Source organism: Bos mutus, chromosome 13 (assembly GCF_027580195.1).
Source record: "Bos mutus isolate GX-2022 chromosome 13, NWIPB_WYAK_1.1, whole genome shotgun sequence".
Classification (NCBI taxonomy): Eukaryota; Metazoa; Chordata; class Mammalia; order Artiodactyla; family Bovidae; genus Bos; species Bos mutus.
In genome coordinates, this window is record NC_091629.1 from 48,659,273 (window position 1) to 48,686,752 (window position 27,480).

A 27,480-nucleotide genomic window follows, 5' to 3' on the forward strand; every position below is an offset into this window, starting at 1 on the left:
TTTGAGTAGGTCATTTCACTCCCTTCTGGCTGCTATCATTTCTGATGATCTTATTGAGATAATCTTGGGCATGATGAGTCATTTCTTTCTTGCTATTTTAAGCTATTTGCTTTGCTTAAGTATTTTTCAGGATTTTCTCTGTCTTCCAGCATTTTCATTATGATGTGCCTGGGTATAATTCTTTTGAGTTTATTTACTTGTAGTTCTTTGAATTTCTTGGATGTGATGTGTATACATTGATCAAATTTGGGGAGTTTTCAGCAACTACTTCTTTGAATATTATTTTCTGTTCCTTTCTCTCAGTGAACTTTTCATTCCAGTTATTGTATTTTTCATCTCTGGAACTTCCTTTTGACTTTTTTTATCTGGTTAATAATATTCTCTATTTGATGACTCATTGAGCTTCTTGAGCATAGTTACCTTTAGCTCTTTGACTATAATTATGATGTCTCTGTTAATTCTAACATCTGAGCTCTTCCACAGGCAATTTCTTTTGCCTGCTTTCTCCTATGTATGGGTCATATTTTCCTGTTTCTTTGGATGTCTCAATTTTTGTTAAACATCAGACATTTTGGGTAAATATTATAGCAACTCTTGAGGCTGATTCCCCTTCTTCCTTTCAGGGCATGTTGTTGTCTTCTTGTTTGTTCAGTGACCTGCCTAGCCACTTGTGGTAAAGTCTATTTCTCTGAGGACTGATTTGTTGTTTTCTTGTTTATTTGTTTAGTGACCTACCTAGCTACTTGGGGATAAAGTCTATTTCTCTGAGGACTGATTTGTTGTTTTCTTGTTTAGTGACCTGCCTAGCCATTTGTGGTCAAGTCTGCTTCTCTGAGGACTGATGAGCCCCTCTGCCAGCCTTGGGCAGGTGTCCCTGGATGACAGTGTTTTAGCAGGGCTCTCTTTGTCTGGATCTTTCCCTCATCTCTCTGTTAAACTTTCTGCCTCATCTGATACGAAACTCAGCTGTCAGGCTCCACTAATTGCTAGCTGACCACTCTACTGTTTTTGACAAAGCCTTGAGGCATAAATTGTTCCAGAGTCTGATTCAATTAAATTCATGCAGGGGTAGTTTTTGAGACTGAGGTTTCTTGTGACCTCAGCTTTAAGCTCTTCTCAGCCACCTCTTTCCCTGGTTCTCTGGGGAACTAGCTGGCATATGGTTTGACTTTTAATTCTCAATTAAAAATAAGTCCTTTTATTTTCTTAAAAAATCTACATTGTTTCTGAGAATGACCTTGAGCTCAAACTTCCCAACATTCTGTTCTTACCTATTACCTCTCCGCCTGGCAAAATCTCAGTGCTACTACTCTGAGCAGGACTGATAGCCTCCACTGTCTTCTCAGCTTGCCTCTCTCTATGTGGTGGAACCTTTGTTCCACAAGTGAACTGGGGCAAGGTGATAAGGGCCACAGAATTCTTGGTCTACTGGGCAAGCTTCTGAGCTATGAATACGGTATGGAGGTAGGTGGAAGGAAGGACCCCTGGCATTACGCTAAGTAAAATAAGTCAGAGAAAGACAAATACTGTATAATATCAATTATATGTAGAATCTAAAAAAAGCTGAACTCAGAGAAACAGAGTGGTGGTTACTAGTGGTTAGAAGTTGGGAAAATGAGAAGTTATTGGTTAAAGAACACAAACTTCCAGTTATAAGATTAATAAATTCTGGGTGTCCAATAGAGAAGATGGTGATTATAGCTAATAATACCATTATCATATTCCTGAATGTTGCTAATACAGTAGATCTTAAATACTCTCACCAGAAAAAAAGAAATGTTAATTATCTGATGGGATAGAGGTGTCAGCTAAGGCTACAGTGGTAATCATTTTACAATACATAAATGTATGAAATCAACACATTGTACAATGGGAAGGGAAAGGAAGGGAGAAGGAAAGGAACCTCTGCCCTCGTGGCTGTATTCATCAAGAATTCAGCCTCTTCCATTTGGAGCTAGAAGGAATGAGAGCCTGTCCCTCCCAGGGAGATTCTGTATCCTTATCTGGGAGCTGAGAGAGCCCTGTCTTTCTGGCCACACCTGCCTACAGTGGAACTTGCATCAAGTAGAAATTCCAGCATCACAAGCTCTCAAGGATCCCAATCTTAGTAGATTTTTTCTGGAAGAAATGTTTCCCTACTCGCTGCATGCTCTGAGAACAATTTCCACAGACTTTATATGGATGTCTGTTGCTGCTGCTGTTGTGTATCCCAGGAATGAAACTCCTCCCTTCACTTTTATCTGCATGATTCCAGTGGGAATTCCTGTATTTGTACAATTTGACCCCAGAGTCAAATGCTTTGGGTTGAGCACCTCATCTAAAACAGAGCAGTTCACCGAGAAGTTGAAGCTGAGACTAGGAGTCCACACATTTCCAGGCGGCATACTCATCAGAATGGAGAACGGAGAAGACTAAAGAAATGTGTAGAAAGAAGCAGAGACAGAGAAAGATCCTCTGGGTTGCTAAGAATGTTCTGGTAATGGTTTTCCAGTTGGTCCTTTGGGTTCTGTAATAAAGGTCCTGTCCCTGAAATCAGGTCTGCTTTGAGGGAGCTCCAAGAAATTGTCATTTGCTATTAAAATCTGAACAATCATGATTCAGGACCGCCCTGAGGGAGATTCTTTTTTGAGTCAATTTCAACTTATTCTCCTTGGAAAAGAGGTCAAGAATGGCTCTAGGAACCCACAGGAACACTCTCCACCTCTCAGGAGACCTGCCCCGGGTACCTTGATTGTGCTCAGATTCTTCATTAGCCACTCGCATCAGGGCATCTAGCACCAAGGCATTGTCCAGCCACGTGTACCACTCCTCCAACTCCTGCAGGAAGCTGGCTGTGCCCGTTGATTCTGACACCTTTCTAGTTGCCAGCTTGCATAGCCGCTCGACAAAGCCAGGGATGCTGAGGAGGGCCGCTGCCGAGGAAAAACAAGAGAGGAAATGTGACCACAGAAACCAGTGCTACAGCTCTCAACAGACAACCAGATCCCCACCTGCGTGAGAGGAATGATTTTTTTTTTAAGTGAAAATTCTGGGGTTTTTTCCTTTTAAATTGGAATATAATTACTTTACAATGTTGTGTTAGTTTCTGCTGTACAACAACCTGAATCAGCTCTATGTATACATATATCCCCTCCCTTTTGAGCCTGCCTCCCACTCCCTGCATCCCACCCAGAGGAATGACTCTTAAGCTGACAGCAGTTAGAACTTCCTTTTAAAATGAAATGCCCACCCAAGGTAAAACAGTAATAAAGGTAGAGAAATAAGAGCAATTTTAGCAGGTGCAGGGAGTCAGGCTCTCTCATATCAATTGGTGGGAAGATAAATTGGAGTAACCTTTAAACCCTGTATTTCTCTCTGTCTTTGAGCTAGAGGTCCATTTCTGTGAATTCACCATGAAGAAATAATTAATTACAGATAGATAGATAGATAGATAGATATCTGTAGAGAGAGGTTCACTGGTGTTTCTATAACAGCGAAAGTCACAGATGACTATATGTTCATTAACAGCATACCGATTAAATACAATATATCCATGCAGTGGAGCACAATACACAAATACTAAAAACAATGACACATATGTCTATATAGCAACTCTAAAGAGGTGTTTAATTTACTTCTTAAAGAAGTAAATTATTAAACAGTTTTGGCTTAAGCCCAATGTCTTTAAATTTTAAAGTTTTCTTCTTTAAAATATGCACATTATATATACACACACATGAAGAATGGAAGGATATATACCAAAGTACTTACTGTGGCTGTTCCTAAGTAGGAAAGGATACAAATACTTCTTTTAAAATTACTTAACTATCTGATTTTCCTATAACACACACACCAGGAAGAAAAAATGATAGTCCTTTTTTTTTTTTTAAGGTAAAGAAAGCAGCTTAACCACCCAATTCCTATTTCCACCAGTTCCATTGTACTCACCATGATGAGTAAGACAGAAATTCTGGTCAGCATAAACAGCATAATAAACTTTGAAGGCAGGGAATTCAGGTTCAAATCTTGGCTCCAAAAATTAACCCTCTTTAAAATAAAGCTAATGTCTGTGCCTATTTGCTTGTGGATATACTAAATCTTGGAAGGACAGAAAAGAGTGGTTGCCAAAGGCAAAGAGAATATGGCCATTGGGAAAAGTGTGAGGAGAAGTTTACAGTGAACACCTCTCTGAATTTGTAATTTTCTGAACCATGAAAATGTAACAGCTAAAAAAAAAATTAACAAATAGATATTTCAAAATATCAAGATATTAATATTACTTTGGGAGAGTATAATATGGTATTAAGAGTTGTGTTTCAAGAATCACCATCTTATAGAAACACTGAAATATAGGCAGGTGAAATATTATAACGCCTGGGATCTGCTTCAAAATATCCAAAGTGAGGAAGGGAGGAGTAAAGGAAGGTAGAGACAAAGACAGGCCATCAGTTGATAACTGCTGAAATACGTAAACAGGGATCATTATACTGTTAGATACATGTCTCTACTTTTATGTGTGTGAAGAGTCCCATAACAAAAAATTTTAACATAAATCCTAGAAGAATACAACTTTAAAGCAAGTTCTTTAAAAATAGAATAAATAAAAACAAAATAACTAGTTAGGAGGATTATGTCATATGAATTTAGTCCCAGCAGAAATTGGCAAATCATCTTAGCCTCTTTCCATCCTCTACAAATTAGTGACTGACTATAAAATAATGTATGACTTCATTAACAAAGATGAAATAAAACTATATTTAAACTAACTTTTCCTCAAAAAGTTAAACATAGAATTATTATACCATGTGACTTAGCAATTCCATCCTAAGTATTCATTCTGTAAGATCTTACAGAAAATCTGAATGAACTTTTTAGGCCAACCCAATACATACCCAAAAGAAGTGAAAGTAGGTGCTCGAACAAATACATGTGTTCAGAGCAGCACTATTCACAGTAGTCAAAAGGTGTAACTAACCCAAATGTCCATCAATAGATACACATTTTGTAATGTGTATAAATTTTGTGTGTATTTAACAAAATTATAAATTTTGTTATATACACACAAAAAAGAATGAAAAAAGAATGAAACATTGACATTTAACAGCACTGATGAACCTCAAAAACATCATGATAAGTGAAAAAGGTATGAGATGTGATACAAAAGGTCACACATTTTTAAAATCCATTTATATGAAAAACCCAGAATAGGTGAATCCACAGACAGAAAGCAGATGATGGCCAGTGGCTGGGGGGAATAGAGCTTCCTGCCTGCCAACGCAGGAGACCCAGGAGATGCAGGGGTCTGATTCCTGGGTCTGGAAGATCCCTTGGAGGAAGGCAATGACAACCCACTCCAGTAGTCTTGCCTGGAGAATCCCATGGACAGAGAAGCCTGGCGGGGTCGCAAAGAGCTGGACACAACTAAGGCCGCTTAGCACGGGGTGCGGGGAGAGGGGCTGGGGAGTAACTGCTGAATGTGTTCAGGGTTTCCTGTTGGGATGAGGAAAACGGTTTGGAACTAGATGGAGGTGGTGGCCGCACAAACTGCAAAGGTACTATAAGTCACTGAACAAGGTGGTTGGTTTTTTAATGTGACTTTCACATCAAGTAACAAAAATATACTGGGATAGAATTTTTTGGTTTTGTGTTTACATTTGTTTCTTTTGAGATACCATTTCTTACTTATCAAGTTTGAGAAATATCAAGAAATCTAAAATAGCCCTATACTGGGAAGGGTATACAGGGTGGGAAGATGAACTAGTAATTTCTATGGAAGGTAAATTTGTTAACATCTATCAACATTTAAAAGGCAAATATCCAGCACATTAAACTCTATACATAAAGATGTTATTTGTAGGAACAAAGACGAGGGAAACCAAATTTCCATCAACACTGGACTAATTAAATAAATTGCGGTACACCCATACAATGGCTATCCACTTGTAAAAAGGAATCAGGTAATTCTACATGTACTGGAATGGGATGCTTTGCAAGATAAAGTTATCTGAAAAGAGTCAGAGGCAGCATGGTGCTTATTTTACATCATCATCAGTACAACCAGAAAGGAGCCAGTCTTCTCTCATTCCCTCCTCCACCCCCGTGGCTGGGCATCTCTGGAGGGACAGATGAGAAACTGGTGATACGTCACCACTGGGAGGAGAACAAACTTTCTGCTGTATACCTGCTATTCATCTTGTAGTTTGTGAATAAAAAAAAAACACAACTGTAGATTTCCCCCCACAAAAAATAAAATAAATGATAAGTTTGAATTCTAAAAATTTCTAATTTTGAAAAATTTCAAAAACATGGATTTTTAGTCACATTTTCTTTCTCCAGGTAAACAGCTCCAGTTTTCCTAACTGTTCCTCGGAGGGCAGTTCCCAAGACCTAGTCAACACACCCTGAACACTAAACACAGCCATTCAGATGTGACCTGCCCAGTATTTAGGATTCTGAGACTGATTCCCACCCGACAGGGTCCTGAGCTTTTGTTAGTCACTCATCTCTGATGAATGTTATGGATTCTCTGATGATGAAAGCTGATCAAAGTTATGGAGTCTCTTCTCAGAAAAAACTCACTGGCCTCACTTTACTCACCAACTTATGCACAATCTCAGGGGACTGGCAACCCCAGCATTGTACAATCTGTACTTCTCACAGCTTTACCAGTAGCTACCACACACACTGTTGGCTAATGTTAAACCAGCTGAAAATTAAAACATCCACAACTTCCAATAATTTCTGCAAAAGCAGACCTTGTCTCTCTTATTTGTTAAAACATCAGTATTTCCAAAATATTCCTGTAAATTTTTCTGCTGCAGTTGAGGCCCAGCTTTCCAGATCTCTGAGAGGATTCTGAATTCCATTCTAGCTCACATGTTGTGTAAATCAGCCCCTCTCATCTCTGTGTCACCTATAAATTGATAATTGCCAGGCCTGAGGCTTTATTTGCATCTCTGACTAAAATTTGAAAGACCTTTTTCCCACAGATGGATCCATTTGTTTCCATCTGAATCGACAGAAGAAATAATTGGTAGTTTCTGAGCAGCCTATAAAGTGCTCTAACATTTTTATTAACTGAGGGGCAGGAAGATAGATAAATCATCATTTTGCTGGTCAAGAAAACTATTTCACAGCCGCAGTTTATTAGAAACAAAACAAAAACTTTTTGGCAACATCCTACACACTTTAGCCTTCCACACTATAATGGAATGAACTGTGTCCCCCCACAAATTGTTACGTTGAAGGTCTAATCCACAACATGACTGTATCTGGAGACAGAGTCTTTAGGGAGGTAATTAAATGAGATCATAAAATGAGGTCCTAATCTGACAGGAATGGTATCCTTATTTAAGAGGATGAGACACCAGGGCTCTCTGTGCATGTGCAGAGAGAAGGTCACACTGAGGCCACAGTGAGAAGGCGGCCATCTGCAAGTCAGGAAGAGAGGCCTCACCAAAACCACTGCCGATGGCACTTGCATCTTGGACCTGTAGCATCCAAAACTGTGAGAAACTAATTTCTGTTGTTTAAGCCACTCAGTCTATGCTATCCTGTTATGGTAGCCAAAGCTGACTACTATGTATACCTCTATTTCTTTAAACAACTGAAAACAGAGCTACCAGTCAGATCCTGCAATCCCACTCCTGGGCATATATCTGGTGGTTTAGTCACTAAGTCATGTCTGACTCTTGCTACCCGACAGACTGTAGCCTTCCAGGCTCCTCTGTCCATGGGATTCTTCAGGCAAGAATACTGGAAAGGGTTGCCATTTTCTTCTCCAGGGTATCTTCCCAACCCAGGAATCAAACCCGGGTCTCCTGCCCTGCAGGCAGATTCTTTACCAACTGAGCTACAAGGGAAGCCCTGCATGTACCTGGAGAATACCATCATTCAAAAAGATACATACACCAGAACATTCATTGCAGCACTATTTATAATAGCCAGAACATGGAAGCAACCCAAATGTCCACTGATGGATGAATGGATAAAGATGTGGTACATATACACAATGAAGTATTACTCAGCCATAAAAAATGAAATAATGCCTCTTGCAGCAACACGGACCTACAGACTGTTATACTGAGTGAAGTAAGCCAGAGAAAGATAAACACCATATAATACCCCTTATGTGTGGAATCTAAAAGTAAAAAAAAAAGGTACAAATAAACTTATTTACAAAACAGAAATAGAGTCATATATGGAGAAAACAAACTTACAGCTACTAAGGGGGAAGCGGGGGAGGGATAAACTGGAAGACTGGAATTGACATACACACACTACTATATATAAAATAGATAACTAGTAAGAAACTTCTGTATAGCACAGGGAACTCCACTCAGTATTCTGTGATGACCTATATGGGAAAAGAATGTCTTAAAAAAGTGGATGTATGTATATGCATAACTGATTCATTTTGCTGTACAGCAGAAACTAACACACTGTATATCAACTATACTTCAATAAAAAAAGAGACTGCTGAAATGACAAAGGATTTAAGAATATTACATAAACTTAGTTGATAAAGCAACAGCAGGGTTTGAGAAGATTGACTCCAATTTTTTTTTTTTTTTTTTTGATTGACTCCAATTTTGAAGTAAGTTCTACTATGAGTAAAATCCCAACAAACAGCATTGCCTGCTACAGAGAAATCATTCATGAAAGAGTCAATCCATGTAGCAAACTGCAGTCCTATTTTAAGAAACTGCCACAGCTACCCAAGCTTCAGCAACCACCACTCTGATCAGTTAGCAGCCATCAACACTGAGGCAAAGAGATTATAACTCTGAAGGCTCAGATAATGGCTAGCACTTTAGGCAATATTTTAAATTAAAGTATGTACTTTTTTTTAGATATAGTGCTCTTATTACACACTGAATAGACTAAGTAGAGTGTAAACATAACCTTTATATGCACTGGGAAACCAAAGAGTTTGTGTGACTCTACTGCAGTATTTCTCACAGTGCTGCAGATACTGGAACCGAACTTCCAGCCTCTCTAATGTATGACTGTATGTATCTTTCTCTCTGTTTGTGTGTGTGTACATACACAAGTGCTAAGTCGCTTCAGGCGTATCTGACTCTTCACATCCCCATGGACTGTAGCTCACCAGGCTCCTCTGTCCATGGGGATTCTCCAGGCAAGAATATTGGAGTGGGCTGCCATGCCCTCCTCCAGGGGATCTTCCCTGTACAGAGAAACATACACACACATATATACACACACACATAGCATATAGCATCAGTCAGTATCAGTTCAGTAGCTCAGTCATGTCCGACTCTTTGCGACCCCATGGACTGTAGCATGCCAGGCTTCCCTGTCCATCATCAACTCCCAGAGCTTGCTCAAACTCATGTCCATCGAGTCAGTGGTGCCATCCAACCATCTCATCCTCTGTCATCCCCTTCTCCTCCTGCCTTCAGTCTTTCCCAGCACCAGGGTCTTTTCCAATGAGTCAGTTCTTTGCATCAGGTGGCCAAAGTACTGGAGTTTCAGCTTTAGCATCAGTCCTTCCAATGAATATTCAGGACTGATTTCCTTTAGGATGGACAGTCCAAGAGAGTCTCAAGAGTCTTCACCAACACCACAGTCCAAAAGCATCAATTCTTCGGCGCTCAGCTTTCTTTATACTCCAACTCTCACATGCATACATGACTACTGGAAAAACCATAGCTTTGACTAGACTGACCTTTGTCAGCAAAGTAATGACCAAAGATTTTTTGCATATAGCATAAAGACCCAGAAAAAGTGTAGTGGAACAAAAGATATATGTACTTTTAATTTTGATAAATAATGGTGCTTCACTTTTTTGAAATTCTGGAACTATTAAAAAATCTGATGGCTATGGACTTGGTCCCCCAAAATAATGAACAGATACACACAAATTTTACACACTCTAAGTGACCCCAAGGAGCCCTCACATGGAGTCAAATCTCTAGAAATACTGAAAGAAAAGATTTAGGAAGGGATCTCAGTGCTACAGTGTCAAAATTCTGACAACTTAGAGAGTTTACCTTGGTTAATTTCAGCTGCAGAAGGCCCCAAGCTCAAGCTCTTCTTTTGCTGAGCATTTTTGGCAAGAAGTGTATGCTTGTCATCATTCCCTGTATCCATCTCTGAAATGGTGACAGCCAGAATCCGGCAGAAATTAGCAAGCTGTTGCTGATCAAAATTGGATACTAAGGAACTCAGATTGGGGACTTCATCTAGTCGGATCATTTCCTACAAAAGACACAAACAAAACAATTCCCATGCTCAGTTCATTTGAGACTGAATGTGCCGCTCTACTGCATTCCCCTGAGAATGGAGCTTGGTATTTAGACCACTTAGGTTCAAATCCCAGCTCTGCAATTTGCAGCTGTGCAACCTTAAGTAAGTCATGGAATTTAAATCTTTGTTTTCTCATTTGTTAAACAGAACTAATCTACCTAGCAGTCTTGGTTTGAGGATTAAACCCTTTGAGCGCCACTATTTGTATTCTCTACCTTTGCTCATATGTCCCATTTTGGCTTAAAAAAAAAAAGTCTACCATTCAAGTTTTATGAATGAGAAATTGCCACAGACGTTCTCTTTTTAAGACATAAAATATTTTAAACATAGGTGAACGCCCCTGTGTGTCCCTATCCAGTAGCCTTCACTTCTTTCCCCTCAGAGGTAACCATTACTTTGAACTCTATTATTTCTACACGTTCACACTTACAAATATTTCCACAAAAATACATGTTATTGTTCACAACCTACTATGTATAAAATAAAGATATAACGTATAGCACAGGGAATGCAGCTAGTATTTTATAACTTTAAATGGAGTATAACCTAGGGACTTTCCTGGTGGTCCAGTGGTTAAAAATCCTCCTTGCAATGTAGGGGATGAGGGTTTGATCCCTGGTCAGGGAACTAAGATCCCACATGCCTAAGAGCCACCAAGTCTGCATGCCGCCAACTATCAAGCCTGCACACCACACTAGAGTCCATGTGCCACAACAAAAGATCCCATGTGCCAAAACTAAGACCGGATGCAGCCAAATAAATTCTTAAAATAAATTTTAACAGAGCATGATTTTTTAAAATTTTGAATCACTAAGCTGTATACCTGAAACTAATTATACCTCAATAAACAAAAATATAGTTTTGTTCTGCATCCAGTGTGATTGACATATTATACCCTATTTTTCACAGTCAACACTGTAATTTAACTTTATTGATACAAATAAGTCTGCTTTATTCATTTCTCACTGTTTTACCCTATGATTTATTCAATCTTTCTCCTTTTACAATATGTGTGTGTTAAGGTAGACTACAACTTTTCACTATTAAACAAATTAGCAATGAACATTCCCAAAGGCGTCTCCTTGTGTACCTGCCTATGTAACCAATTATCGAGAGTAAATGACAGCAGACATTCTCCCCTTTTCCTGTAATAGAAGTATTCCCAAAGTTCCAGGTTCAGTTGGATGTCTGCTGTAAATTTTAACAGATAGTCAATATCACCTTAAGGAATTTTCTTTCTATTCCTAGCTTTTATCATGAGTGAGTACTGAGTTTAAAGAAATGCTTTTTGTTATCTGGTTATATTCTCATTTCCTTTCTTAAGAGCCACAAATGTTGCACATACATCACATGAGTTTCTCTCCTTGAAGCATCCTGACATTCCTCAGATAACACCTGCTACCCCTCATCCCATAAATTTACTCAACTTTCACTGGATTGGGTATTTCTCTATCACTGCACATATCACACGAAGTTTTCTATTCCCAAATAATTTCCCAAATAAACTGACACTGTCTTGAGGGCGAGGTGTGTCTTACCTTCTCTCCAGAGCTTCAGTGCATAGAACCTGGTAGTGAGGGTCTCAATAAACATGTCATGAACAAATAGATGATTCCTAGAAGCCCTCCTGAATCCTACTCCCACTTCTGGTTGTCTGTGGAGGGGTATTTGAGAACAATTTCTTCCACCTTTGCTTCTCAGTAACAATAGTAACAATAAATGTTGGCTATTGTTATTATTGAAAACTTTCAGCTCATCAGTTCCTCTAGCCCTGGCTAACTTAGGGTGTGGGGTTACAACCCAGGCCCTCCCACTCTTCAGGTGCACTTGTTTGGGTTACATTTTAATTTTTATTTAATACTTGGTGTAATATATGCCACAAAGTAAAACAAAGTGAACAGCTATGTGCGCCTCTTCTATCACATTTCCCTGCCTCTCTACCAGAGGTAACCGCTATTCTGAATTTTATTATTGTTTTTTCATTGAAAAAAGTTTTGTATAATTTGAGTTTGCCTATTTTTGAGCTTTGAAAAAATGATATACTATAGACCATCTTCTTTGACTGACTTCTATCAATAATTTCTATGATTTGGCTATGTTGCTGCTTATAGCAACATTCATTGTATAATATCCCATTGTGGGAATAGAGGACATTTATCCATTTTCCTGTTGATGGATCAGAGAGACCAGATTTCAGGCTCTTAATCAATAATGCTTTAAACGTTCTTATGTGTTTCTTGATGCACAGGTGCAGAAGTTTTTCTGGGGCAGTGGCTTCCAAACCATTCTGACAATATTCAAGAGTAAAAAATAAATTTTCCATCACAACCTAGCAAATATACATAGGTGAATGCATAAATATGTGTATACACATGAAACAAAAACTGAGTTACCCTTACACAATACATTTTGATCTTTTCTATTACCTGGTAGATCCACTGAATTGATTTCACACCCTTGTGGCTTCAATTTAGTGTTTTTATTTCTAAGAATCACTGTTCCGGGGACTTCACTAGTGGTCCAGTGGTTAAGAATCTGCCTGCCAATGTGAGGGATACAGGTTTGATCCCTGGTCCAGGAAGATTCCACATGCCATGGAGCAACTAAAAGCCTTTGTGCCACAACTACTGAGCCTGTGTTCTAGTGGCTGCGAGCATCACTACTGAGCCCACATGCTGCAACTACTGAAGCCTGTGCACTGCAACTAGAGGGCAGCCCCTGCTCGCTGCAACGAGAGAAAGCCTGCACAGCAATGAAGATGTAGCATAGCCAAAAATAAATAAATAAAAGAATCACTGTCCTGGAATTGAGCTTCCCCACAAGCATGCCTGGGCACAGGTTACAGGTGACCTAGGCCACGATACTAGTGCCTCAGTCCTCAAGGAAATGCTTCCATAGGTGTGGGTCACAGGGAAGGCGCATATTCAACTAGAAAACAAAATAGGTTTACTCCACTGATACAAAAAGGTGTCCGCAGTAATACGTTTGCAGTGATGCACATTCTCATGGGAGTTAAGCATCTTCTATTTATGGATCATCTGTCTCTCTTCTGTAAAATGCTTGTTCCTATCACTGCCCATTTTTCTACTGGGCCAATTGTCTCTTCCCTGCTGATGTGTAAGAATTCACGATAAATTCTATTGTTGCTTTTGGTCTTTTCTGTTGTTTGTCTGGCCGTACCATGAGGCACGTGGGATCTTTGTTTCCTGACCAGGTATTGAACTCGTGCCCCCCGCAGTGGAAGCTCAGAGTCTCCAACCACTGGAGTGCCAGGGAATTCCTCATGATAAATTCGGAATACCAATCTTTTGTTAGTTGAATGAGTTGCAAATATCTTTCCCCAGTTTGTGGCTTGTGTTCCCACTCTCTTTAAGGTGTCTATTCTTTCCAACTAACATCTAGCAAAACTCATCACCATTTTTGGCAACACAGAAAAGTATGAGAGGGGAGAGAGCACACAAGGGACAAGGAGGCAAAGTTATGAAGGAGCAATCCCAGAGTCTCATGCTGAGATTGTCAGGGAATTTGGAGTTTCCGCCTTGGAAGCCCCTTCTCACAAACTGGAACATACAATTATTGGAAAAATAACAAAGCCTTTTCATCAAAGGGAACAAAGGGTCTGTCTGGGACCTGCACACATCTCCAGTGTGTTCCTACAGACAATGGGTCACTTGTGCATCTTTGGCCTGGGCAATGACAAGCAGAGCCTGGGGAAAGTGCAGCAGGATGACAGAAGTGAAAGCGGGGATCTCCACAATGCACACGGTGCTCTTTTCACTGCAACAGCAACTCTAAGAGCAATGCTAACTCCCACCTCCTCAGTAGTAAAAGAAATCTGCCAACTGTAACTGACACAGACTGGGGGAAGAAAACCAGGTTCTAACAAGCATTATGCCAAAAATCTAATACAGTGCTTCTCTAACATGTCTACAGACCTCTGGAGAGGTCTGTGAGTGCTTGATGACAAGTTTTTAATTTAGTGCTTTCGATTACAGTTTGCCTTTTTTTTTTTTTTTTTTTTAAGAAAAGCATATTCTGCATCATTTGAAAGTTCATCTTAAGACCAAGTAGCAGGATTTCAGTGCTCATATTTGTTATTTCTTATGTTGGTGTCAATTAAAAGTAACTGCTGAAGAGTAATGAGAAAAAACACAGGTGAATGTAACAAGTGAAAGTCAAACATCACCATAAGAAAGCTTCACAACAGTTCAAATATAGAGAAGTGGTAGCAAAACGGAGTCCCTGCACAGCATACAGCAGAAGAGCTATGCGAAAAAGATCCTGCATCATAATAATTGAGGGACAATTTGATTTCAGCACAGTAACAATAGCTGACACATTAAATTCACGTCAATTTGTCCTTTTGAGTTTTATAATTAGTTTGATTTCAATCTGTCTTAAGTTTTATAGTCACTTAAGACCTGTTATAAGGAGCATAACCTAGTAAATATATTTAAGCAACACAAAAAAATAACTTTTTTGTGTTACTTAAATATATTTAAGTATTTTTAAAATCTTTAAGTATTTATGTTTATATATAAATATTCTGTTAGCATATACTATAATATTATATATTTATAAATATATTTAAGTATTTTATATGAATATGGCAAAATTCTTCTTTAAAAGAGCTCTTGTATATCACTCATGTACAGCTGTCTGAGACATTCTGCTCCACCTGGTCACGCACCAGCCAGAGGACCCAGCTCACCTTTTTAACACCCAAAATATCTTCAATGAGGGTTGCTGTTTGTAAGAATGTCTTCTTACTCGTCATCAGTGTAAACAGGAAGATCACAAAGTCATTTTTTTCCGCCAAACGCTTTGTAACCCCTTCCGTCTATCAGGGGAGAAGAAAAGACAGAACAGGTTAAAATCACAAAATAAAACATAAAGGGCAAAATATCCCCTCCAGACATGGAAAAGCAATTCCATGCTATACCAGGAATTGTAGCTGAGACCTTAAATTCCTACAACTATATATAAAACACTGTATGAATGCATTTTTTTTCTGGGGAGGAGTTTTTAAATAATATCCATCATAGGTTCTTAACCTATATCTGCCTAGTATTTAAATCAAGCGCTACAAACCAGCACCTAGTAAGCCAAGTTTTATATGGCCAGCAGCACCTTTTAAATTTTGAATTTAAGAGACAGGACAATCTTACTCCAGGTTAGTCACAGGTTAGTCACTTGTGACTTGTGACTAAAGTGCCCACTCCAAAACAGGCAAACCTTTCTTGTTTTCTACCTGATCCTTGGAGGCACTGGTGTTTGCAACTTTGAAAGCCCTAGGTTTCCATCTAACCTGGATGTAAATCAGATCAGCACAGGTTGGACCACATCATCCTATCTGTTTTTGTTTCTTCTTCTTTCTTCTCTTTCGTTTCATTTTCTTTCTTTCCCATTCCTTTTCTTTTTTTCTTCCTTCTTTCCCTGTCTTTCCTTCCCCTTCCTTGCCCTTTATTAAAACTGAACTGTGTTCTACTGGAGTATTATTAACATTCAGTTCAGTTCAGTTCAGTCACTCTGTCGTGTCCGACTCTTTGCGACCCCAGGCAGCACGCCAGGCCTCCCTGTCCATCACCAACTCCCAGAGTTCACTCAGACTCACGTCCATCGAGTCAGTGATGCCATCCAGCCATCTCATCCTCTGTCGTCCCCTTCTCCTCCTGCCCCCAATCCCTCCCAGCATCAGAGTCTTTTCCGACGAGTCAACTCTTTGCATGAGGTGGCCAAAGTACTGGAGTTTCAGCTTTAGCATCATTCCTTCCAAAGAAATCCCAGGGCTGATCTTCTTCAGAATGGACTGGGTGGATCTCCTTGCGGTCCAAGGGACTCTCAAGAGTCTTCTCCAACACCACAGTTCAAAAATTCTTTGGCACTCTTGTAGGACTGCCCCGTAAGACTATTAACAGCATGGAAGCTGTGAATGATGGAGTCTTTACATCACACATGCATCATCTTTTCTTTAATAAGAACAATTTCTTACCGGCTTTAGTTATAATTGTGCACTACCTGAACAATTAGCTTATTTTTACCTTACAGGTCTGTCTGTGCCTACCTGTGCCACTAGCTGCATGTGGCTACTGAGGACTTGAAATGTGGCTAGTCTGAACTGAGATGTGCTGTAAGAGCAAAAAATACACTGGACTTTGAAAGTTTAAAATAAAAAAAGAATGTATCATTAATAATTACTTATACTGATTACATGTTATCTCACTAAAAATTACTCATGTTGATTACACGTTGGAATAGTATTCTTGACATACTCTGTATTAAATAAACTACAATGTTAAAATTAACTTCAACTATTTCTTCCTACTTCTTTCCTTACTTTCAAAAAAACTGGCTACGAGGACATTTAAAACAACCTAGTATGCTGGAGTGATAGGTTATTTCATCTGTTTTTGGAGTACTTTTATATTATACTCTAACATTCTTGAGAGACCAGTATAATACATTTTTATACTTTTTAAAATGTGGTACACAGAAGCAAACACAAAATATACATAGCCTAATCAGTGACTAAAAATGCAGATTAGGTGCAGGTTTATTACATAACTCTTTTTTAAAAAAAAAAAGAGAAAAAACAGGTCCGAATCTTCAGTTTTAAAATTCTACATGTCTTTTACAATACATTTGTTATTTAAATGACCTCTAAATGGTTAATGTACAATGAATACTTTTTTTCTGAAACTGAACCATGAATTCTGACCTCATCAGTATGATTATTCTAAACAGAATAAGAGAGTGTTGGGAAGGGCTGTGTGCTGCTGGGAGACCACCACCAGCACATGCCTTCTTGTAGAATCCAGGTGACCAATCTGTGCAAAATGCTTTTGAAGACTAATGATTATAGCTGATTTTAAAGTCAGTCAATGGAATTAGTTTCTTTTTGTTTTGAAACATCAAAGCGCATCTAAAAAAAAAAATTAAACAATTTGCTTTCACAGTCTACAGAGGCAAACTCGAAATTATAAATATCTGCAGGCAATAACACTCCTTTTCAAATATTTGTGAAGAATTTATACATTTTATAAAGAATGTCTTAAAGGGTGTAAGTTTTCTGATACTGGTTTCACAAAAGGACAAATGCTGCTAACAATAACTAACAGTGAATATCTAAGTTCAAGCTAATGTATATGTAACAGGCAATTAAGGTGGCTAATCATAAGCCACAATGCACATTTTCCCTTTGAAAAAATGAACTAGTTTGATCTGCATTTCTAGAGTTACTTGGGTAGAAAAACAAAAACAAAAACCACTTTAATTCAGCTGAGAGTTTTGGTGAATTTATTGTTCCTAAAATGTAACCAGGTAAATAGTAAATGATATGTACCACTGAACTATATTATTATTTTAACTTTTCTATAAAAAGACGGTCTGCTGTGTTGGAAGGGATGAATGAGCACTGTTGAACAAATGAGAAAAATGTCACAGAATGTCTCAGTTTCTTCCATAAATTATACTTTCTTCTTCCATGACACAGGTTTCACTCTATAAAACTTTGTCCCCAAAGGAAATTTAAATCTGTTTTGTGCCTTTTTGGCCTGACAGTACTCCTTCTCCATCATTTTTCCAAGGATCCATGGTCTTTAAGATGCCCCCGAAGCCTGGACTGGGATGTGGGTCCACCGGTGGGCACGGTGGCTGGGAAGCTGGAGAGTGGGGACTGGAGAGCAGTCCCCGGGCCAGGACCCCAGGACCACCACAGAAAGATGGCCCGAGGGAACAGGAGGGAGGAAATTTCTGGCAAGGAGTGCCCCCAGAGGAAAGCTGCACAGTCATGGAAGCAGGGCACCACTGCTGAGTCGCACACAAGGGTGCAACTCTTTTTAAATATTTTATTTCGACTGATCAGTAGACTAAGCTTGTTTTAGCCTTTTTTGGTGACAGTAGTCTTTGATGAATCCTTTTGAACTCTGAACTTACTGACAGTTTAGGCCCCTAAACTATTTTTCATTTGTATGTCCCTAAGACATACCTCCCTTGCTCAGGACCTTAGTTTTTATTTCCCGTATGTTTATAGTTATATCCAAAGCTTATCCCTTTTTAATTCTTTTTATTCAAATGGTCTATCATGTATGTTGTCAAGATCTTTGTGGATGCCGATTTTTATCTTAGGATATCAATCCTGAACTAATAAACACATTATTCCTAAAGGTAAAATAAAAAGAATCTGAGTGTTTTGTGTTATATTTCTATTGCAGAGCACTGTTATAATAGATGCTTAACTGTGTTAAGCACTGAAACATATTTCCCTATTTGTGTTGGTTGTTAAGATGCTTAAATCCAAATTTGTACCCCATCCATGGTACAGATGATTTTATGTTCAGCCCAATTCCTGGATATCTGCTTCTAAATTAATGATCTTGGTAGATTTTACATGCTCCTAACAAGGTGCCTGAAATCTTTCTTTGAATGAAGCAAGCAATGAAATGAAAATTAAATATTCCTTTGTGCTTTGACTGCATATAGGTTTCACTTCTGCAACAGCATCTGTTTCCTTCTGTTGTATATGATTCACTCTTTACAGTTTACCACATAAGCTCCCAAAAGACAGGTATTGTGTCTTACAAAAATTAACACTGTATATTGCTTTACAAAGTGCTTTCACATCTATCATCTCATTTAATCCTCACAATAACCCTATGGTGTTGTTAGTATGATTACTAACCACACTCTACTAAGAAATGAAACTGAAGCACAGGGAGAATGAATAAGCATGAAGACAAGAGCCAGAATCCCGAGTCAACTTCCAGCACTAAGTGCTATGCTCTCTCTACCAAACTGCTTCTATTTACCATTCTTTCTCACTCAGTGATCAACCTAGATGAGTGTCCTGGTCAACAAAAGGTAGGCCTTCTGGTTCTTGTTCTGTTTTCTAACAATAAAAATGAAGGAGTAGGCACAGTAGAGTTTAAAGAAATCCTAAAAGGTCATAGACACTCTTCCCAGGCTTGCATCCATTTAACAAGTATTTGTTCAGTCTCTGCTTGGACTCCTCCAGGGCTAGAAGAGTTCAGTAGCTGTTGAATCAGCCATGGTTCTTAACAATTACTATGAAATTTTGCCACCCCACAATTTCTACCTGTTGGTTCTGGTTCTCAGGCACACATAAGTCCATAAGTCCAATTCTCCAATGTGTGAAGATAGCTGTCATGTCTACCACCCCCATTCAAATCTTCCTTCCTCAAGCACTGCAGATCTGGCAGGGAGATAAATGAGGTCCCAGTGGCAGGGGTACTTACACAGACACAGGTATTATACAAGATGCTCAAACAGTCCTTGGACATTTCATCACTTACTGAAAGTGAAAGGGGAACAACTGGTTATTTTTCTCATTGGAAAGACAGTACAACAGAATCAAATTTTTGAACATAAGAATTGTTCCTCATGATCCCAAAATGATTATTTTCCTTTCAGCATACCTCCTTCCAGTCCTTATTTACCCGAGTTTCAGGATGCCCATCAGAGCCTATTAACCAATTTGTATATAGCTTTTTGGTCTGATATACTAGTATGCTTATTAGGGTCCACAGTCTTCATAATTTCAACCTGTTGTGGTGTTATCACTTAATAAGCCATGTTCCCTTTGCAGCTTGCTTAAAATCATATCCAGCTTTTCTTTTTTTTTACTTTTGCTATTTAAATAGGCTAGAAATAAATAATGTAACATACAGCCTTAATTTTATGCTTGTGTTGAACTGGTTCCCTAAAACACATTTCCAAAAACAGAACTGTAAGAATCCACTAAAACTAAAGTATCAGCACCAGGATTGTTGTTATAAATCTCCATTGAAAATTCTATTAGCAGCAAACAAGGAAGTCTTTTTTACTCCAGACTCAAAGTGTTCTGTTTTATTATTTGTGCTAAATAAAAGGCTTTTAATCCCTAACCTACTGACTCTAATAAAGAACTAGTTACTTCTCCGTGAGCAGGAACAGAAGAGTATGACAAAATGGAAAATAAATTTTCATGACCTCAAAAGGAGGAGATAATAAAGCTGAGTATGAACCATGGATAAAGTGTTTTGTTTGGCATCATTTTTTATTTTTAAAAACTGTTTACATTCATTCCCATGCTGCCACAAACTCTAAAATGTCAGGCTTCCCTTCACAATTCCAGTGGGCAGCCCTGCCAAGCTAGAGTGACCAGAGGACTAACTGACATAATCTTGAGACAATGGAGATGTCCTATATCCCTCACCACTGCTTTTCAACCTAAGGGGGCTTTTTGGTTTACTTCATGACTTCGGAGCAGGCTGGAACACCAAATCAGTGTATTTCAGTACTTCTAGACCTTCATTTTCAAAGGGAATTGGAACTCACTCATTCATCAAATATTTATTCAGCATCCACTCTAGAGCAGATACAGAATATACAGAGGTTAGCAGGGGAAAAAAAAAGACAAAGCTTCATAGAACTTATGAATTTAGAGGGGAAGAGAGAATAAATAAGTACACCAACAGGTAATTACAAGCTGCTACTTGCTACGAGGACCAAGGACAGGAAGAATCAATTTAGACAGGATACAAAGGTACGACATCAAAGATGAATACAAATCCTCTTAACTGCTCCTGCACGTATAAACAAGGCCTTCCTTATACACTATGTCATGTTGATTTTGTTTAGAAGAAAAATTTTTCATTAAAAAAAAGACAAACTGATGTTTGTAGTAAACATTCATCAAATGTTAACTGATCCCTGGCTTTTAATGTCTTTTAATTTTTTACAGTTTTTTTTAAAAATTATAAAAGGACGACCTAAAAATAGTATTTGCAACATGTGTAAGTTATAAAGACTAATAATAGGACAATACCCATATACCCACCGCCCAATTCAAGAAATTATGTGCTATCTTAACACTCTGACTTTTCACCACACACATTCTGGTAGTAACGGAACTTTTTACAAAGAGCGTGAATAACCTCATAACAACAAAAACAAGACAGTAATTTAAAAAAGTAAATGATCTTGCCAGTTTTTTCCTTACTCTCTCAATTAGTGATATGAGAAATAAGAATTTGCAAAGAAAACATAAAAGCTGAACCCAAAGACTGTTAGAAATTACAAAGATGCAATTCTTTTAGTCCAGTAGTTTTCACACTTTTTGATTTAAAGCACCAGATTTGTATTTTCTACCGAGTATAAAATAAAGAGAACAGTTAGGCGGAGAATGTTCTACAGCTGAATGTAAGGCATGTCCTCAGTGTGAAGGGAAGGAAGAGACACTCCTGGGAATCACCACAATAGCAGGTTAGAAAATGAGCGCAAGTAGCTGCTGAGTATACTTACTTTTCAGTTTCTGTCCCCGAATAGAAATTGTAGGCCTCATAAGAATTTCTACAAGGAGCTATTTAAAAAAAAAAAAAAAAGGGATAAAATCTTCAAAATTCAAAGCACAACTTATAAAACAATCTTTGCTGTGATAACTCATGGCCCAAATACCTGTCATGGTACTGCAAGGCCCTTTTGTTCCCAACACAGGGAGAAGGCAATGAAGTTCAGGGAAATGAGCACTGTACCAAGAGTCAGGAAACCTGGGTTCTAGTCACAGCTCAGCCACCTATTCTCCATGAAAACTTGGGCAAGTCAGGGTCCCACCATGGTCTCAACTCTCATTTCAAAAGATAAGAATGTTAGATTAGTTAACCTCTGGGATCCAATGTGGCTTCAACTTTTTAAAAGCTGCAGAACATTACAACAATGATTACTCTTGCTTTAGAATATTTATGTTCTTTTATAAACACAAGTTTATAAAAAGAATCACAAAAGATACACCATAAACTGTTAATACTGATTTCCACAGGGGGCTGGAGAGGATATGCATTCATTTATCATTTTACATACTTTTAATACAACATATAACTGTTTAAGGGCTTCCCTTCTGGCTCAGACAGTAAAGAATCTGCCCGAAATGTGGGAGATCCAGGTTCGATCCCTGGGTCAGGAAGATCCCCTGAGAAGGGAATGGCAACCCACTCTAGTATTCTTGCCTAGAGAGTCCCGTGGACAGAGGAGACTGGTGGGCTAGTTCATGAGGCTGCAAAGAGTCAGACATGACTGAGTGACTAACACTTTCACTTCCTGTTTAAACTGTTTATAATAAATATGCATTTAAAAGCTCATTCTGAAAAAAAAAACACACATTTTGTTGAAAGAAAGAGTTAATAATGATAAAAGGGTCAATCCATTGGAAAAGATATAACAATAATAAACATATATGCATCTAACAACAGAGCCTCAAAATACATGATGCAAAAACTGACAGAACTGAAGGAAACAGACAAGTTAAACAGTAGCTGGACAAGACAATACTCCACTTTCAATAATGGATAGAAAATGAGGTATCACCAAACAGAAGACTTGAACACGATAAACCAATAAGCTATAACAGATAGCTATATAATTCTGCCCAGCAAGAGCAGAATACATGTTCTACTAAAGCACGCATGGAATACACACACAGAGAGAAGAATACTACTCAGCTATAAAAAAGAACAAAAATTTGCCATTTGCAGCAATATGAACAGACTTGGAGGACATTATGATAAATGAAATAAAACAGAGAAAGACAAACAGTATATGAATATCACTTGTATGTGGAATCTAAAAAATAAAACAAAATAGTGACTATAGCAAAAAAAGAAGCAAACTCACAGATACAGAGAACAAACTAGTAGTTACCAGTTGTGGGGAGGGGCAACATCAAAGTGGGGGAGTACAAACTACTGAGAGTAACACAGGCTACACAAATGTATTATACAACATGGGGAAGACAGCCAGTATTTATAGTAACTATAAATGGAGCATACCCTTTAAAATCTGTGAATCACTATGCTGTACATTTGTAACTTATATAACATTGTATAGCAACTGTACTTCAGTAAAAATGCAAAAAATTTCTCTTAAAAGAAAAAAAAAGGAATTATCTCAAACCAATAGCCTAATCTTTTACTTCAATTCACTGAAAAAAAAGAGGTGTAAGCCAACCCCAAAGCAAGCAAAAGAAAAGAAATAATAAGGATTAGAATGGAAACTAATTTAGCAGAGAATAGAAAATAACAGAGAATATCAATGATATCACCACTGACCTTATAGAAAACAAAAACTACCTTCCTCCTGATGAATATTTTTAACTATTATATGTAATGCCACACTAAGCATTTTTGTATACAAAGCTTTATCTCATTTTGACTTATGTCCTCAGAAGAGATTCACATAAACGCAAACAGAGCAAAATCAATAACGATCTTTAAGATTTTGAGATGTACTACACAAAAGCTTTTCAAAGAGATGCCCTGCTTTTCAGTCATCCCAGTAAAGTATGAGGAGCTCATCCTGCATAGATTATTATATTTAAAATAAACTGTCTTCAAATAGATGATGTTCTATGTCAATGAACAAATTAAAAGTCCTTGAATGCCAAGCATGGATTACACCTGGCCCACAGACGTAATTCATGTGGTCCATATCTACTGAAAAGCTGTGATTCTACTTACGAATCTAGATTTCCTACATCCCTGAGGGCAAAGGTCAAAAGAAATGGAAGTCATTTCCCTATAAAAGCAGGCATGCACTCTCCAGTTCATCTCAGTCTCTGCAGTCATTTAACTTATGTAGATCATCTTACTCTGGGCCTGCTTCACTATACGCCTACTTGATCCTACAGGCATCTAACTTCACAGACTCTAGGATACACTTTCCAGTGTTACATTAGGGGTTTGTTCAAGTTGACAAGGAATGGTGTAGCCACCATTCCACTTCAGCTAAGCATTAGGCAGCATGTTGAAAACGGAATTACTTTGGAGCCTTTCTGGGGATTGGCAGAGGGAGAAATAAAGAACTTTGAAAGGTACTTTTAGAAGCAAGATGACATGAGAATTCAGCAAGAAGAAATGCACCCAAATAATGGTTAGTGAAGAACAAAATAATCCAAGCAAAAGCCGCCATAAACACACTGAGATTCTTGGAGAAGCTAACCTAACTCAAAGCAGGGAAGAAAAACTCCACAAAATCAAGAACTAATGATCCGAAGATGTCCTAAGATGGGGCATGTACCTGCAGGAGAAAAGCTTCGTTCCCACTGCAAATAAGACACCAGGCTAAAGACTCCTATCTTCTTTTTCCTCCCAGGAACACACTGGTTTCTATTAAGCAAATTCTTTGACAAACGATTCAGAAGTAAAGGCCCTTCAAACTGGCCAGTAAGTAAACTCGACAGGACCGCTGGGATTGCTAAAGAGGGAATGCTGAGCAACGGTTGAAGGAATACAGTCTATGACTCATGCTATGGATGTAAATGTTCAACACTCAATTTTTGCTTTGGGGAAAATGGCATCTTTAAGGAAAGGAAGTGTTTTTTCAAATTGAAGTAATAACATGATAGCAAACACCCTCTTCCAACAACACAAGAGGAGACTCTACACATGGACATCACCAGATGGTCAACACTGAAAACAGACTGATTATATTCTTTGCAGCCAAAGATGGAGAAGTTCTATACAGTCAGCAAAAACAAGACCAGGAGCTTACTGTGCCTCAGACATGAACTCCTTATTGCCAAAATCAGACTGAAATTGAAGAAAGTAGGGAAAACCACTAGACCATTCAGGTATGACCTAAATCAAATTCCTTATGATTATACAGTGGAAGTGAGAACTAGATTTAAAGGACTAGATCTGATAGACAAGAGTGCCTGATAAACTATGGACAGAGGTTCATAACATTGTACAGGAGACAGGGATCAAGACCATCCCCAAGAAAAAGAAAGGCAAAAAAGCAAAATGGCTGTCTGAGGAGGCCTTACAAATAGCTGTGAAAAGAAGGGAAGCAAAAAGCAAAGAAGAAAAGCAAAGATACATCCATTTGAATGCAGAGTTCCAAAGAACAGCAAGGAGAGATAAGAAAGCCTTCTTCAGTGACCAGTGAAAAGAAATAAGAGGAAAACAATAGAATAGAAAAGACTAGAGATCTCTTCAAGAAAATTAGAGATACCAAGGGAACATTCCATGCAAAGGTGGGCTCAATAAAGGACAGAAATGTTATGGACCTAACAGAAGCAGACGATATTAAGAGGAGGTGGCAAGAATACACAGAAAAGAGCTTCACAACCCAGATAATCACAATGGTTTGATCTCTCATCTAGAACCAGACATCCTGGAATGTGAAGTCAAGTGGGCCTTAGGAAGCGTCACTACGAATGAACCTAGTGGAGGTGATGGAATTCCAGTTGAACTATTTCAAATCCTAAACGATGATGCTATGAAAGTGCTGCACTCAATATACCAGCAAATTTGGAGAAGTCAGCAGTGGCCCCAGGACTGGAAAAGGTCAATTTTCATTCCAGTCCCAAAGAAAGGCAATGCCAAAGAATGCTCAAACTACCACACAATTGCACTCATCTCACATGCTAGTAAAGTAATGCTCAAAATTCTCCAAGCCCAGCTTCAATAATATGTGAACTGTAAACTTCCAGATGTCCAAGCTGGGTTTAGAAAAGGCAGAGGAACCAGAGATCAAATTGCCAACATCCACTGGATCATTGAAAAAGCAAGAGAGTTCCAGAAAAACACCTATTTCTGCTTTATTGACTATGCCAAAGACTTTGACTGTGTGGATCACAATAAACTGGAAAATTCTGAAAGAGATGGGAATACCAGACCACCTGGTCTGTCTCTTGAGAAATCTGTATCCAGGTCAGGAAGCAACAGTTAGAACTGGACACGGAACAACAGACTGGTTCCAAACAGGAAAAGGAGTACGTCAAGGCTGTATATTGTTACCCTGCTTATTTAACTTATATGCAGAGTACATCATGAGAAACGCTGAGCTCTAGATGAAGCACAAGCTGGAATCAACATTGCCAGGACAAATATCAATAACCTCAGATACGCAGATGACACCACACTTATGGCAGAAAGTGAAGAACTAAAGAGCCTCTTGATGGAAGTGAAAGAGGAGAGTGAAAAAGCTGGCTTAAAGCTCAACATTCAGAAAACTAAGATCATGACATCTGGTCCCATCACTTCATAGCAAATAGATGGGGAAACAGTGGCAGATTTTATTTTGGGGGGCTCCAAATCACTGCAGATGGTGACTGCGGCCATGAAATTAAAAGATGCTTACCCCTTGGAAGCAAAGTTATGGCCAACCTAGACAGTATATTAAAAAGCAGAGACATTACTTTGCCAATAAAGGTCCGTCTAGTCAAAGCTATGGTTTTTCCAGTAGTCATGTATGGATGTGAGAGTTGGACTATAAAGAAAGCTAAGTGCCGAAGAATTGATGCTTTTGAACTGTGGTGTTGGAGAAGACTCTTGAGAGTCTCTGGGACTCCAAGGAGATCCAACCAGTCCATCCTAATGGAAATCAGTCCTGAATATTCATTGGAAGGACTGAAGTTGAAGCTGAAACTCCAATACTTTGGCCACCTGATATGAAGAGCTGACTCATTTGAAAAGACCCTGATGCTGGGAAAGATTGAAGGTGGGAGGAGAAGGGGATGACAGAGGATAAAATGGTTGGATGGCATCACTGACTCAATGGACATGAGTTTGAGTGAACTCTGGGAGTTGGTGATGGACAGGGAGGCCTGGCGTGCTGCAGTCCATGGGGTCGCCAAGAGTCGGAAACAACTGAGTGACTGAACTGAAGGTGATAAAGCAAACAGTATAAATTGTAAACATACAGCTCCAGTTTTTACAAAGTGAATCTCTATCCAACACAATCAACACCCAGATCAAGATACAACACAACCACAACACCCTGAAAGCCTCCCTCATGCTCCCAGTAACAGGGGAAAGGACAGGTTATCTGAGAGAAAAGAAGCAGGATCCCAGTACCCTCACTCATTACATAAAAATAAATTTCAAGTGGTGCAAAAATTAATCATACATGATAAAAACTTTGAAGTATTAGATGGAAATAAAGACACAGTTTATAATGCAACAATGGGCAAAGAAAAACTCTGAACCCATGAAAGGAAAGACCGATCAGTTTGACAACCTAAAAAGTAAACAACTTAAAAAGTAAACCTAAAAAGTTTCACATTAAAATGTATCATAAACAAAGTCAAAATTCAATTTTCAAACTAGGGAAAAAATAGAACACTTATGACAAAGGACCTTTAAAAACTGAGTACTTACAAGTTACTATAATCTGCATGTTGTCTCCTGAAAACCATGCTAAATCTTAATGCCCAATGTGATAGCATTAGGAAGTGGG

General features: G+C 38.5%; 1 protein-coding gene across 2 annotated transcripts in view; it reads right to left on the reverse strand.

Moving 5' to 3' along the window:
- TRPC4AP (transient receptor potential cation channel subfamily C member 4 associated protein) overlaps nucleotides 1–27,480 on the reverse strand; it is a 69,549-nt gene that overhangs the window by 22,200 nt on the left and 19,869 nt on the right. For both annotated transcript variants that reach the window (XM_070381635.1, XM_070381634.1), the window contains exons 4-8: nucleotides 21,550–21,607; nucleotides 19,503–19,558; nucleotides 14,960–15,088; nucleotides 9,993–10,200; nucleotides 2,727–2,912 (exon numbers count right to left, since the gene is read on the reverse strand). In XM_070381635.1, coding sequence (XP_070237736.1) covers nucleotides 2,727–2,912; nucleotides 9,993–10,200; nucleotides 14,960–15,088; nucleotides 19,503–19,558; nucleotides 21,550–21,607 — 637 coding nt within the window. The remainder of the gene's footprint in view (nucleotides 1–2,726; nucleotides 2,913–9,992; nucleotides 10,201–14,959; nucleotides 15,089–19,502; nucleotides 19,559–21,549; nucleotides 21,608–27,480) is intronic.